This window comes from Callithrix jacchus, chromosome 8 (assembly GCF_049354715.1).
Source record: "Callithrix jacchus isolate 240 chromosome 8, calJac240_pri, whole genome shotgun sequence".
In the NCBI taxonomy this organism is placed as follows: domain Eukaryota; kingdom Metazoa; phylum Chordata; class Mammalia; order Primates; family Cebidae; genus Callithrix; species Callithrix jacchus.
In genome coordinates, this window is record NC_133509.1 from 84,786,513 (window position 1) to 84,802,702 (window position 16,190).

At 40.0% G+C, this 16,190-nt stretch overlaps 1 protein-coding gene across 3 annotated transcripts in view; it reads right to left on the minus strand.

Moving 5' to 3' along the window:
- L2HGDH (L-2-hydroxyglutarate dehydrogenase) overlaps positions 1-16,190 on the minus strand; it is a 70,156-nt gene that overhangs the window by 14,037 nt on the left and 39,929 nt on the right. For 2 of the 3 annotated variants that reach the window (XM_054239920.2, XM_002753880.6), the window contains 3 exons: positions 13,731-13,898; positions 12,334-12,491; positions 9,148-9,279 (listed from right to left, as the gene is read on the minus strand). In XM_054239920.2, the coding sequence (XP_054095895.1) occupies positions 9,148-9,279; positions 12,334-12,491; positions 13,731-13,898 (458 nt within the window). The remainder of the gene's footprint in view (positions 1-9,147; positions 9,280-12,333; positions 12,492-13,730; positions 13,899-16,190) is intronic. The other variant, XM_054239918.2, reaches the window with a different exon arrangement.

A 16,190-nucleotide genomic window follows, 5' to 3' on the forward strand; every position in this document is an offset into this window, starting at 1 on the left:
TGTAGTTTTGATATAGCAATATATTACTTACTGGGGAAGTCTGAGCTTTTAGTGTAACCATCATCCAAATAGTGTACATTGTACCTAATAAGTAATTTCCCATCCCTTAACCTACTCCCACTAAATTCAACTACATTTAATATAACATATGGCTAAGTTAGCTACAAATATAGCTCATGTGTTACATATCAGCCATGTATTTTGCTACATTTGTAACTAAATGTAATGCAAATGTACATCCTAGATACTTAAATGTATCCTGGGCAGGGTGGATCATGCCTGTAATCCCACACTTTGGGAGGCCCAGGGGCAGATGGCTTGAGGTCAAGAGTTCAAAACCAGTGTGGCAATATGGTATATCTGAGACATGGTAAAACCTCAACTCTAACTAAAAATACAAAAATTAGGTGGGCAGGGTGGTGCATGCTTGTAATCCCAGCTACTTGGGAGGCTGAGGCAGGAGACCCACTTGAACCCCAGAGGCGTAGGTTACAGTGAGCCAAGATCACGTCACTGTACACCAGCCTGGGTAACAAAGGGAGACCACGTCTCAAAAAAAGGAAAAAGAAATATGTCCAGAAACAAGAACAGGTGAATTTGTAACTCATATACATTCATTAGAAGTTCTGTATTACATTATTGTTATATGTTAAACATTACACTACAGGTTGGGAAAATAGCTAAGAAAAGCTATAACAGGCATCTTCAGCCAGTTCCAAATATGATGGAACAATCTAGTATTTTATAAATCTATACTGCTAATCTAAAAATAAAGTCCAGACAAGGCATAGTGGCTCATGCCTATAATCCCAATGCTTTTGGAGGATAACACAGGAGGATCACTTGAGCCCATGATTTCCAGACCAGCCTGGACAACATAAGGAGACTCTGTCTGTAGGAAGCGCACACCTGTAGTCCAAGCTGTTTGGGAGGTTGAGGCAGGAGGGTAGCTTGAACCCAGGCATTCAAGGCTGCAGTGAGCTACGATCACGTCACTATACTCCACTCCAGCCTGGATGACAGGGCAAGATCCTGTCTTAAAATTAAAAAAAAAGAAAGAAAATTTAAAAGTATTTTTCTAGGATATAGATTTTTTAAAAACCAGCCTGATAATCTCTGTCTTCACTATTAAATACACTTATATTTACTGTAATTACTGCTATGCTTGATTTCCACCATATTATTTTACGCTACCTATCCTGATTTTCTAAGGTTTCTACCTTCTCTTCCCTGACTTATTGAGTTTTCTATATTCTTTTTCCTTCTCTACTAAATTGGAAGTCTATTTCCATCTTGTATTTAGTTTTATTTACTCAGATGGGATGCACTGTACATCTTGAATTTGATGTCTTTTTGTCAATTCTAGAAAAATTTTAAATACTCTCTCTTCAAAGGATTGCCTCTTTTCAATTTCTCTATAACACCTATGAGAGATAGGCTGGAATCTTCTCGGTTTTCTTTTCCATGTCTTTTACTGTATTTTATTTTTGAGATGGAGTCTCATTCTGTTGCCCAGGTTGGAGAGCAATGGTACAATCTCGGCTAACTGCAACCTCTGCCTCCCAGGTTCAAGTTGACTCTCCCACCTCAGCCTCCCAAGTAGCTGAAATTACAGGCACCTGCCACAGCTAATTTTTGTATTCTTAGTAGAGATGGGGTTTCACCATGTTGTCCAGGCTGGTCTCGAACTCCTGACCTCAGGTGATCCCCCCCTGCCCCCTCCCACACCGTGGACTTTCAAAGTGCTGGGATTACAGGCATGAGCCACCGCACCCAGCCCTACATCTTTTAACGTCTGTGGATGCATTTTTATCTTGCAGTATTGCTTTTTAAATTCTTCCAAGTCACCTTCCAATATGCTAATTTCCTCTTAAGGTAGGTCTAACCAGCTGTCTAGCCTAATCAGTTGAGGTTTTTTGGGTTTTGTTTGTTTGTTTCTGTTTTGAGAGACGGTCTTGCTCTGCTGTCCAGGCTGGAGGGCAGCGGTGTGATCATGGCTCACAGCAGCCTTGACTTCTTAGGCTCAAGCCATCTTCCCTTCTCTGCCTCCAGAGTAGCTGGGACTACAGGTGTCCCACCATACCTGGTTAATTTTTAAAACTGACAGGATCTTACTATGTTGCCTAGGCTGGTCTTGAACTCCTGGACCCAAACAATCCTCCCATTTTGACCTCCCAAAGTTCTGGGATTACAGAATTGTGCCACCAAGCCTAGCCTGAGTTTTAAAATTTTAAAACTATATTTTTATTTCCATAAATTCTCATTAGGTGGTTTCCAACTAATTTGCCTAGGCCTTTCTTTTTCCTTTGCTTTTATTTTTCATGTTTTCATTGCCTTCTTTGTTTTTGATTAACTGAAGTATATTTACTTTACAGTTTCTACTATTACTATTACCCATAGTTGCTGGGAGTCTAACTCTGCCACTTATTTTATCTGCTGACTCTCACTTATGGTGGTTAGTAACTTCTGATTGTGAGTTTCTGTTCAGTAGGACTTTATCTGGGGGAATCATCTGGGAGGGGTTGGATTCAGGGTGTGTCCCTCTGCAGTGGTTTTACATTTGCTCCTATTACCAACCTGCCTGAGAGCACTTTTTTTTTAATGGAAGATTTTAAACACATCAAAAAGTTTAAAAAAAAAAGAAAGAAACAAAACCAACAGAATCATGAACTCCCATGTATGTATTACCCAGTTGCAAAAATTACTCACCCACAGCCAATCTTGTTTCATCTATATACCCATCCAACACCAATGTCTCTCCACTGGATTATTTTATTTTTGTTTTTTTAGAGACAGGATTCATTTTGTCACCCAGGCTGGAGTACAGTGGCACAATCACAATTCACTGCAGCCTTGACCTCCCAGGCTCAAGCAGTCCTCCCCACTCCTGAGTAGCTGGGACCACAGATGGATACCACCACACTCAGCTAATTTTTAAAAATACTTTTTTTAGAGACAGGGTCTCACTTGACCAGGTGGTCTCAAACTCTTGGGCCCAAGCAATTCTTCCATCTCAGTCTCCCAAAGTGCTGGGATTATAAGTGTCAGCCACCATGCCCAGTCTTATTTTATTTTTTGAGATAGAGTCTTGCTCTATCACCCAAGCTGGAGTATACTGGCATGATCATAACTCACTACAGTCTTTAACCCCTGGGCTCAAGCAATTCTCCTGCCTCAGCATCCAGAGTAATGGGAACTACAAGAACATGCCATCCCACCCAGCTAGTTTTAAAATTTTTTGTAGAGATGGAGTCTTGCTGTGTTGCCCAGGCTGCTCTGGAACTCCTGGCCTCAAGGATCCTCCTGACTCAGCCTCCCAAAGTGCCAGGATTGCAGGCAGGAGCCAATGTTGCCTGACCTATTTTATTATTTTATAATTTTTTATTTAATTTTATTTATTTTTGAGATAAGGTCTCACTCTATTGCCCAGACTGGAACACAGTAGTGGTATCATGGCTCACTGTAGCCTCAACCACCAGGCTCAAGGAATCCTCTTGCCTCAGCCTCTTGAGTAGCTGGGACTACAGGCTTGCATCATCACACCTGGCTTTTTTTTTTTTTTTTTTAATTTTTACGAGAGACAAGGTCTCATTTTGTTGTCCTGAACGGTCTTAAACTCCTCAGGTCACACAATCCTCCTGCCGCAGCCACCCTAAGTGCTAGGTTTACAGGCAGGAGCCATTGAGCCCAACCATATTTTATTATTTTTTAGACATGTTGTCTTGCTAAGTTAGATTAAAACTCCTGGGCTCAAGCAATCCTCCTACCTCAGCCTCCCAAGTAGCTAGGACTATAGGCATGAGCCACAACGCTCCCAATGGATTATTTTAAAGCAAATCCCAGATGGAATACCACCTCACTTCAATGTGTATTTCTTGTCTTTTCTTTTTTTGTAGAGAAGGGGTCTCACTATGTTGCCCAGGCTGCCCCAAGCAATACAGTGACCAAAATGTTGCTCACTATGTTGTCCAGGGCTCAAGCAATCCACCTACCTCACCCTCTTAAAGTGCTGGGATTACGGACATGAGCCACCTCGTCCAGCCTCAATGTGTACTTCTTTTAAAAAGTTCCTTAAAAATACACAGGTGTGGTGGCTCTCACCTGTATTCCCAGCACTTTGGGAGGCCAAGGCAGGTAGATTGCTTGAAGTCAGGAGTCCAAGACCAGCATGGCCAATGTGGCAAAATCCCATCTCTACTAAAAATCAAAAACAAAAAACAAAAAACAAAAAAAATTAGCCATGGTGGCACATGCCTTTAATCTCAGCTACTCAGGAAGCTGAGGCAGGAGAATCACCTGAACCTGGGAAGCAGAGGTTGCAGAGAGCTGAGATTGCACCTCTGCACTGCAGCCTAGGATTCAGAGTGAGACTCCCCCCACCAAAAATCTTAAAAATAATTATTAAGCAGTAATTGCTTAGTATCGATAGTTACTCTGTGGTCAAATTACCTGATTTTCAGTTTCTCTAATTTACTTGAAGGAGGGAGAGAGAAAGTTTGAAGAAGGATCCAGAAATGTCTGGCTCCACTTTCTCAGTTAATTTGTAGCTTACAGCTCCTAAACCAAGCTGGTGTTAATACATTCAAAAATCTAAGCACTTGTGAGGGATTCTAGATTTTTGGAAAGATTTCTCCCACTCCCCACCCCTAATACCAAGATAGACAAAACTGCTTAATACTTCCCAGTGCCAAGGGGAATATTTTTTTTTTTTCTAGACTTCCTTTCGTCTGAGGGTATAGCCTTTCAAGAGTCCCTAGTGGGCCTTACATTAGAGTTTCAGTTCCAACTTTCTACCTTGTATAGACCCAAGGTTTCTTTTTCAGCACTTCAGTGGCAATTAGTATTCAAGTCCCTAATGTCCTATATCTTGTTTTGTGTGGTGGATATGGCTTGTACATTATCAAAATTTACTAAGCACTTAAGATCTACATATTTTATTATATGTAAGTCACACATCAATTAAAAATAGAACTGAAGCCCCTCATTTATTAAAATTAGCAAACCATCCCCACCTCTCCAAGTCAGCATCAGCACCAATTCCTTTTAGTATGAATTTTAATTTTCTTTTTGTTTTTTGCTCTGGGATGCCCCTTACTTTCCCTCACTCTCAGCTACATGTATTTCAAGGATGCTTATTGTATTTTCTCCAAACTCTTGTTAGTATTTCATAGTGTGAAGGTTACCAAATTCTCTACTCGAGTGGTTCTCAACCAAGGGAGATTTTGCCCCCTAGAGGATATCTGGCAATGTCGAGATACTTTTCATTGTCACAATTAGGAGAATGAGTAGAGGTTAAGGATGCTGTTAAACATTCTACAATGAACTGGACAGTCCTCCACAATAAATAATTATTTTTTGGCTCAATATGTCAATAGCAACAATACTGAGAAGCCCTAATCTAGATCACCTTAAACCCTTAAACCATTACAACTTTATTATAGAAATGTTTGACTTTTGCCTTTCTGTTTCACACAGTCTAGCTATCACTTGTTATGAAAACATCCTGCCTGAAAGTTTACTCTAGAATTCCCAACAGAAGACATTTTCCAAATTGAAAAAGGGAGAGCTGTGACATATATGTCTTCATCTTTTACATCTTTACAGTGTTAACAGATACAAATGCTGTTAGATTAACATGTCAAAACTAATCACACAACAAATTTTTAAAGTTTAGAGCTATATATATGTATATACACACTCATATATATATAAAAATATATATGTATATATACATACATACATACATACATATATATATATATATATATTTTATTTTTCTTTTTTAGACAGGGTCTTGTTCTGTCTCCCAGGCTGAAGGACAGTGGTAAAATAATGGCTCACCATAGCTTCAGCCTTCTGAGCTCAAGAGATCCTCCCTAGTAGCATGCACCACCCGCCCAGCTAATTAAAAAAAAAAAAATGCCCAGGCTGGTCTCAAACTCCTGGGCTCAAGCGATCCTCCCACCTCAGCCTCCCAAAGCACTAGGATTACAGGCATGAGCATTATGCCTGGCCTAGAACTAACATTAAGAATCTTAGAGACTATGATGTAGCAATGAGAAGTTTATCTAATGCATATATTTAACAGATTATAATTTACATTCCAATCTAATGTTCACCAGTAAATTACTGTCCAAAATGCTCTAGCTAAGCTATGAGACGTCATCCTGGGTGTCCTTTAGTGGTTACTGAAATTTAAGGACACCATCCTGAAAGAGTAAAAACATTAGCTGTAGTTTTACTACACTGAAAGCATTGCTTCAACCATCTTTTACTATCTACAACTGTCTGATGTACTTTCACAGTAATACTAAGGGTATTTATGGTTTTAATATATGGTTGCAAGACAAATGCAACAAGGCAGGACTTAGGTTTCAAGCTGTGGAAGAGTCTATTGATCTTATTTTCATTATTTAGTATTTCAGGCTATAATAAGGAACAGAGAATAACACAATGAATACTCATTTTCTTATCAAACAGCTTAAGAAATAAAGCATTACTGATATGATAGAAGCCTCTGTAGAACTCTCAAAATCCCATTCTCTTCCCTCCCCAGAGGTAACCATTCTCCTGAATTGGGTGTTTATCACTCCGCTAATCGTTTTTGTTTTTTTATTTTTATTTTTTTAAATAAGATGGAGTTTCACCATGATGGCCAGGCTGGTCTTGAACTCCTAACCTCAGGTGATCCACCCACCTCGGCCTCCCAAAGCACTAGGATTACAGGCGAGAGCCACTGCACCTGGCCCTCATTTTTATTTTCATACCACATGTGTAATTCATAAGCAACATATGGTTTTGCTATACTTGTTTTAAAACGTATACAAATGGTATCAAACATATCTTCCCCCTCCAAAACCCCAAAAACATATCTGCTACAACTTTCCTTTTGTTACTAATAATTTCCTGCACTTAATAATTACAGGAATCAAGAGACAAAGCAAATCAAATTGCTGAATGTAGTCAGCTTTTCTCTCTTTAAAGAGGAAGTCATCTGTGATTGGGTTGAATTTGTCTCCAAATGCACGTGTCTACAATGCTATGTGCCCTTTTCTACTACATGCCAATGAAACTGGTATCTGAAATTCACACCCTTACACCCAGAAACAGGAGTGTTCACTAATACCCACAAGCCCAAACAAAGTCTAGTTGTACTATATGAAATCCTGTGATCTAAAAGTTTTCCTCAGGCTTCTATGAAAGGGTGGTAACTGAATACAGGCAGTGAATTCACTGCAACTATTTTTACACAGAATTCACTATGCTCACCTAGTGTGTTTTCCAAGGAACATTAATAGCAGTAATAGAAACCAGATTTGACCTATCTATTTTCAGATATGAAACATCGCAAGTTTGCTAAAGCAGATCACTGAAAACATAAAAGCCCTTATTTATAAGTGAGTGAAAGAAAATAATGGCTAGACATTTTTACCCCTTCCATTTTGGTGAATAGAGGAGTCAAAGATATAAGAGTAAAAACATTAGCTGAGTTTTAATACTTCTAAGGATTCAAACAGGCCGGTCTCAGAATAATAGAGTCGACTTTAAACCAGGACACTCCCCTAAGGGAGACAGCTGACATGATTATTGCTCTCTTCACAGATACACAGTCAAGCCTGTTGAATTTTTTTACCAGGCTAGTTCAGCAGCTGTTACAGAGAAGGCATACATCTAGTGCTCAGAAGATTCACGGATAGATGGATTGTAAATGCAGGGTGAGTACCTCAAAGTATACTGCTGATTAGGCCTAATGAATAGCTTGCGTAGGAAAAAAGCTGAACACTAAAAACATTAGCCAAAGAGGGAAAAAAATAGGCTTGGGTGGTATTAAGAATAATCTACAGAATAAGTCTAGAAAGTCTTTTATCTTTAAGAATAAAAGATATAAGTTATCTTTACTTTGCCCCACACCCCTGCAGCAAGGACTCTGATTGTTACCACACTGCTTTCCACTTCTTTCCTAAAAGTAGAGTCCCTCGGTGCAATCAGGCCCAAGAAAGAACAAAAGAAGAAAAGAAGCAAGATGAGATGCCATGTCTACGAGTGTTTCTAAAAGGTTTTAATGGAGCTGAAGGCTATCATCCTTATCAAACTATCACAGGAACAGAAAACCAAATACCAAATGTTCTCATTTATAAGTGGGAGCTAAATGAGAATTCATGAAGACAAAGAAAGAAACAATAGATACTGTGGTCTACGTAAGGTGGGAGGGAGGGATGAGGGAGAGAAGCAGAAAAGATAACTACTAGATACTGGGCTTAATATCGGTGATAAAACAATATGTACAATAACGGGCCAGGCACAGTGGCTCACGCCTGTAATCCCAGCACTGTGGGAGGCCGAGGCAGGTGGATCATGAGGTCAAGAGATCGAGACCATCCTGGTCAACATGGTGAAACCCCGTCTCTACTAAAAATACAAAAACTTAGCTGGGCATGGTGGCGCATGCCTGTAATCCCAGCTACTCAGGAGGCTGAGGCAGGAGAATTGCCTGAACCCAGGAGGCGGAGGTTGCGGTGAGCTGAGATCGTGCCATCGCACTCCAGCCTGGTTAACAAGAGCAAAACTCCGTCTCAAAAAAAAAAAAAATAATAATAATAATATGTACAATAAACCCCAACACACGTTTACCTATGTAGAAACCTTCACATGTACCATCAAACCTAAAAGTTTTTTTTAAGTGTTAAGACTCAATCAAAATACAATGTTTTAATGTGTTTATTATCTAATTAGTTAACACAGTTATCAATAATCTTATACAAAATTAAAGTCAAAAGGCTTTGGAATTACAAGAGTAACTAGCCAGAGAGATTTTTTAAATTTCAGGCAAGATGTTTTTATCATGAGTGATAGACAAAAAAGGCTAAGCTGGCATCACGATAGAGCTGTCATGGAGATTTCAGGTTAGAGCTGTAAGGAAGACCGGATAGTATAAATGGACCAGCACTAAGGGCTATAATGTAGCAACGCCCAATACATGTAATGCAAGGGAATTCAACAACACATTGGGAAAGTGAGCAAACAAAAATTCAGTGTATATGTGAACTGACTCTGAAATGGTGCTTACTATCACCAAGTCAGACAAACCCACCTCTCAAGTTCACATAGGTAAGGACTGTATTTACACTCCCTATCACTTTTCCTTACCTAAGTATATCACTGATAGTAATTTCAGGGATGAACTTTTGAAGATACTTCACTGTTGCACCAAGAAAACAGGCTTTATACATTTCAGTAACTCCATAGGAAAAATTCTGGTATGCCAATTTAATCAAGCCACTGAAAACAGAGAAAAAAAGATCTTTATGAGAGAATAGAATTCTTTATTACTATAAAATAACTTTACAATTATTAGATTTTTTTTTTTTTTTTTTAAGAAGGGTTTCGCCATGTTGGTCAGGCTGGTCTTGAACTCCTGACCTCAGGTGATCTGCCTGCCTTGGCCTCCAAAGTGCTTGGATCACAGGAGTAAGCCACTATGCCCGGCCTTAGATTTTTTTTTTATGTCATCACAAAAATCTAGGCAAAGTCAGAAGCACTGCAGATTAAAAGAAAATCAAGGCCAGGAGCTCATGCCTGTAATCCCAACACTTTGAGAGGCTGAGGTGGGCGGATCACTCGAGGTCACAAGTTCAAAACCAGACTGGCCTACATGGCAAAACCCTGTTTCTCCCAGAAATACAAAAATTAGTGAGGTGTGATGGTACATGCCTGTAATCCCAGCTAATCAAAGAGGCTGAGGCAGGAGAGTTGCTTGAATCCAGGAGGCAGAGGCTGCAGTGAGCTGAGATTGTGCCACTGCACTCCATCCTGGGTGGCAGAGAGAGACCCTGTCTCAATCAATCAACCAACCAATGAAAATCAACCTTTGGCCAATATCAGAAAGAAACCTCATCAGCTCAGGAGGTAAACAGAGCTGAGTGTGGTGCTGTGTGGCTGTAGTTCCAGCTACTAGGGAGGCTGAAGTAGGAGGACTGCTTAAGCCCAGGAGTTTGAGGCTCCAGTAAGCAATAATTGTGCCAGTGCACTCCAGCCTGGGCAACAGTGAGACTTTGACCTCCCCCCCTCAAAAAAAAAAGAGGTAAACATCTTCTAAACTGAAATTCCCAAGGAGTGCTAGTTTCAAACTGGGACTCTATAAAGCCTACCCGTATCAAGGCTTTCTAATGCAAATATCACATGCCTTCAACACACCTAAAAGGCAGGGTATGAAAGAAACAGGACATCTACCCTAGTTTTCTTTGGCCAGCCAGAGGTAAAATACTTTACCTCTGTTGAGGTAAAGTTGTTGAGGCAGATTATGGTGGCTCATGCCTGAGGGAATCTGTGGGGATCTCTCCCGTGTGAGGCCCCTGGGAGATGGGCCTCGCCATACGGTGAGCTTGAGCCCAGACACAGATCCCTGGTTGGGGGAGTCGAGCTGAGGGAAAGCAGGAACCGAGAGAGGGACTATGTTATTCTAAATAATTAACAGACCTTACTTTATGGATATGAGGACTTGGGAGGCAATGTGTTCACTTTCGGCTTCTTATGGTTTATTGCTTGATTGTGTTCATTTTGGACCCTTGTTACCTTCATTGTAAAATATTAACTTAAGTATTTACACTTGGTAACTTACCGTAACTTACTGGGTGTAACTGTAACTTACTTACCATAGCTTACAGGGCGTGACTGTAACTTACTTACCTTGACCTATTGGGCGTAACCTACTTACTGGAAGGAACCTACTGACTGGGCGTAACCTACTTACTGGACTTAACTTACTTATTGGGCATAACTTGCTTACTGTAACTTAAGTACGTTGATCTGGTGTAAACAACTTTGACTTCAGAAAAGTATATAAGGAAACATATTGCAAAAATAAAATTGCTGCTTGGACATAGCCTAAGCCAGCCCTCCAGACTCCACTTTTCTATTTTCTTTCACTTCCGCGCACTCTCCCTCAGGTTGAACGAGACATCTACGTTGGCGGTCTTGGGGACTCCTGCAGGTCGGTAGTCCCCTGGCAGACGTGCCGGACCCCGACACATGCCTGTAATCCCAGCACTTCTGGAGGCCAAGGCAGGTGGATTGCTTGAGCCCAGGAGTTCGAGACCAGCCTGGGTAACATGGCGAAACTCTACAGAAAACACAAAAATTATCTGGGCATGGTAGCATCTGCCTGTAGTTCCAGCTACTTGGAGACTGAAGTGGGAGAACTGATTGATCCCAGGAGGTTGAGGTGGCAGTGAGTCACAAAGTGATACCCTGTCTCAAAAAACCAAAATGGACCAGGCACAGTGGCTCACCCCTGTAATCCCAGCACTTTGGGAGGCCGAGGCAGGCAGATCACGCATGAGGTCAGGAGTTCGAGACAAGTCTGGCCAACATAGTGAAACTCCATCTCTACTAAAAATACAAAAAATTAGCCAGGTGTGGTGGTGTGTGTCTGTAATCACAGCTACGTGGGAGGCTGACGCAAGAGAATAGCGTGAACCCAGGAGACAGAGGCTGAAGTGAGCCAAGATCATGCCACTGCACTCCAGCTTGGGGGACAGTGCAAGACGCCATCTCAAAAAAATAAGAAAAGAAAAAACAAAAAAAACTTTAGCTGTGATTGTCACATAAGACTCTGTAAAACCTAGATGCATATATTTATATAGTTTTACAAGTACACATGCCAAGAAGCTCCATCCTAAACTTTCTTTTTCAGAATCCATGGAGGGTGAAACTCAAGTATGGCTTTAAAAGCTTTCTAGTGATTTTGATGTGGAATCCTTTAGAGAGAAACATTGCTGGAAGGACCAGTCAAAATACCTAATTCAGTTATTTTTTACAATAGTAAAGAATCTACATCTTAGGTTAACACAATCATATTGTCAGTTTCCTACACAAGGAAATGACTTTGGTCATCAATAATTTCTCCAGTGGCTTACGAAATGATGGAGACTGGCTTGAAATGTTTTTATTTAAATAGCCATCTACTGATTTTGAGAGATTCTACTCCCAGCCCCAAACAAATAAAACTGGAAGGTTAGGAATACAAGATTTGGACTGCCAGATACATGAATGACTCTAGGCCTTTTTAACCAAGACATTACCCTGGCTCATCAGAACTTTCTGGAGGGAGTTAAAATGTGAACTGTGAACTGTACTCAGATGCTTATTCTAAACATTCTTTTTTTTTTTTTCGCTCCCCCACCCAAAGCTTTTAATTTGGATTAAAACAAATTTGATGTAACAATCACAAATGTGGGTATTTACCCAGTAAGTAGAATATCAAGAAAGATAAAACTTCCCACATTAAAAATATAAGCACATAAAATCATTTTTTAAAATAAATAATGTTGTTACCTATTGACAATTATATCCATAACATCTGTGGCACTGAAGTCAAAGGGTCTGTAACCCTCTCGTTTAAAGGCAAGAACTGCATTAGGACCTAGCCAAATACTGCCATCCATCCTTGGTGTGAAGTGAACTCCTAGGAAAGGAAATCTGCTATCTGGGACCTATAAATTTAACAGAGTAAGTAACAGCCTCATTTCACATTCCATGTTATTAGAGATGCAAACATTCAATTGGTAACATAAAATACTTTCCTTCCATGCATTTAATTTGTACTGTGAACTGTACTCAGATATACTTTTCCATTAACATGCTTCTGCTTAGAAATGCACACAAGAAACCCTGATGCTGGCTGGGTGCAGTGGCTCATGCCTGTAATCCCAACACTTTAGGAGGCTGAGGGAGGCAGATCACTTGAGATCAGGAGTTCGAAATCAGCCTGGGCAACATGGTGAAACCCCATCTCTACTAAAAACACAAAAATTAGCCGAGTGTGATGGTGTGCACCTGTGATCCTAGCTACTTCGGAGGCTGAGGCACAAGAATCACTTGAACCCGGGAGGCAGAGGTTGCAGTGAGCCAAGATCATACCACTGCACTCCAGCCTGGGTGACAGAGTGAGACTCTGTCTCAATAAGAAAAAGAAAGAGAAACTCTGATGCTATTAACACTAATACATTGTTCCATCTATGCATCTTTCTGGTTAAAGGAAAAAAAAGATGAACTGTCCTACTTCAGGTTATTCTCTGTCTCTCACAAGGGATGTCTGTGACTGGCAAGTAAAATCAGAGCTGTCAGAAAAAAACACACATTCATAGCAGAGCATTCTGCAAAGTACAGATACATGCAGTTGAAGCAGGTGAAATTCATGTTTTGTCAAGGTCAGAAATATAAAATAGCTGAATACTTACTATTTCATCTGGTTCAACCTAATATATTTTAAGAGATTCATTCATTTCCAGGCTATTTCCAGACAGAAGAATGAAACTCTTCATGTAAACACCTCTGTCTTCTATTCCCTAAAACTACAGAGTGGCCACATCCCTTTTCTGAACCTATAGATAATGAACTGAGGAAAAGGGTTGGGTATCAGGGACTTCCATAAGGGAAGGTTCTCCCATTCCCACCACCAGAGAGGAGGAAGAATCCAGTTCCTTCTTGATAGCACTTCCCATAGTGCACTCATGCTTTCTGGAGACATGTAATTGCAGGCAATTAATTACAATTTAATAACCATGACACTGGGATAAAGACTTAGGGATTTAACTGCAAGAGAAACAGATGAAATGCTTACAAACACTCCTTCAAAATCTCTCTTCTGACCCAAGTAAAAGTTGTTTTCATCTCCTTTATGCCCACCACCTGCTTGAGAAAAATGAGAAGTAGGAAGCGTCATTACCTACCGGATAAATATTTCCTTTTACAAGATAACATTTTTCAGGCTTCAAGAGCAGGTAATCTCCTCGGAATGGTACAATTCGAGGATCAGAAGTGCAGCCACTCAACTCTGAAATACGGTCTGAGTAAAGTCCTGCACAAGTCACAACATACTGACATCGAATTTCCTCACCCTAGTGCAAAAGAAAAGAACAGTTATTTGTATAAAGTAGAGAGGAGCAGAATAGGTCAAGAAGGGAAAAACAGGTGATAGAAAAGAAAAAATGTAGAGAAATTCAATTTTTTCTAAAAGAGGATATTCAATACAGGTATCAGCAAAATATGTTCTTTAGCATTTAGGTGGCAGCTAGAAACTAAGGACAGTGGCATGTAAGAGGATGTCACCTTAAATTTTGTACTTTAGCAATAATAATGGTGGACCTACTAAGGATACATAATAAGGTACACATGCATGCACACAAATACATACAAATCTGTTCATAGGGCCTAGCAGGAAGCCTCTTAACTATTTGTTGCGCAAAGATGCAAACATCATTTAGATAGCCTCCACCAATTTTTTTTTTTTTTTTGCTCCCCAACCCAACCCAGTTTTTAATTTGGATTAATAAAAAAATTCAATACACCAATCACAAATATGCGGATTTACCCAAGAAGTAGAATATCAAGAAAGAGAAAACTTCCTACATGAAAAATATAAGCATGTAAAATCGTTTTTAAAAATAAAGTTGTTACCTATTAATATAGATGACATCTATAACATCTCTGGCACTGAAGTGAAAGGGTCTGTAAGCCTCTCATTTAAAGGCAACCTCTGTACTGCAACCAGCTTCTCCTGTATTTGAGCAATTACCCTGTTACTCTTCAGTTGCTTCACACTCAATAATCCTGCTCAATTGCAACTGTAACCTACCCACCAACCAATTTCCCCTTCCTGATCAGTATCTAGTTTGCAAACTGAGGATACTTTAGAAATCTCATTCATTTAATCCACATTTACTGAGAGCACATACTACATACTAGGTTTGCTTTAGTGAGTAAGAGACTGCTAACGTTAGGCTGTTATGATTTCCTATCAATTTTATTTTGTGATTATCATCTGCTTATTTTTAATTTTACTTGTCAAGTTTAGCCATTTTGGTACTGTATTTCGACTTCATTTATACTGCGTTCACCACCATACTCGAATTCCCATCTCTTTACTTCTCACAACACCTAGCAACTGTTCTTATTCTTAGATCTGCTTCCCAGATAACCTGTTTTTGAAGCCTCAGAGTTCTCAGTTGACTCACCATTTTTTTTCTTTCCAGGCCTTACTACTTAGCCTTATTGTATTGAGCTAAATTTTCACCTCTGTAGAGATCCTATTTTTGCCCTTGCTAGAAAGTTAAGCGTCTTTTTAGGAGTTATACATGTCATATTTTTTACAAAAATTTGATGAAACATCTCCATAGTGAATTCAAATTAGCTAGACTAAGCCATGATCATTTTAAGACCTTTGAAGTCAAAAGGGCTGTCTAGGTCTTGCTCTGTCACCCAGGCTGGAGTACAATGGAGCAGTCCTGGCTCACTACAGCCTCAATCAACCTCCTGGGTTCAAGTGATTCTCCTGCCTAAGTGAGTAACTGGAACTACAGGCATGAGCCACCACACCCAGCCAAAAATACCTTCTTCTAAATAGGTTAATATCTTTCCTGTTCATCTAGAGTTATATACCAGAAGTATGAGAAGTATTTTTGTGATACAAATCATTAGTTCCGGCCAGGCGCGGTGGCTCAAGCCTGTAATCCCAGCACTTTGGGAGGCCGAGGCGGGTGGATCACGAGGTCAAGAGATCGAGACCATCCTGGTCATCATGGTGAAACCCCGTCTCCACTAAAAATACAAAAAATTAGCTGGGCATGGTAGTGCGTGCCTGTAATCCCAGTTACTCAGGAGGCTGAGGCAGGAGAATTGCCTGAACCCAGGAGGCGGAGGTTACAGTGAGCCGAGATTGCGCCATTGCACTCCAGCCTGGGTAACAAGAGCAAAACTCCGTCTCAAAAAGAAAAAAAAAATCATTAGTTCCTACGTAAAAGATTGGCAGTTCTTTTGTTCTTGGAATAAAATAATGCAGATAAATCCTATGATAGATGTAAAGATAATAACAGAATTTATAAAATAGTACCAGCATGCAATAATCTAATAGTTCTCTTTAAAAGCTTAAGCAACAATTCCGACGAAAGAAATAATAAAAAACTATCACAGGTCTCTGAAATCATTTTATGCTACATGTGAAACAATAATTAAATTCAGTAACATATTAATTATACTTCCAAATTAAAATTTAGGTAAATTTCAAATGATACATCAGTTCAACATAAATTTCTTTTAGGCTGGGCACAGTGGCTCACTCCTGTAGTCCCAACACTTTGGGAGGCCAAAGTGGGAGGATCACTTGAGCCCAGGAGTTCAATACCAGCCTGGGC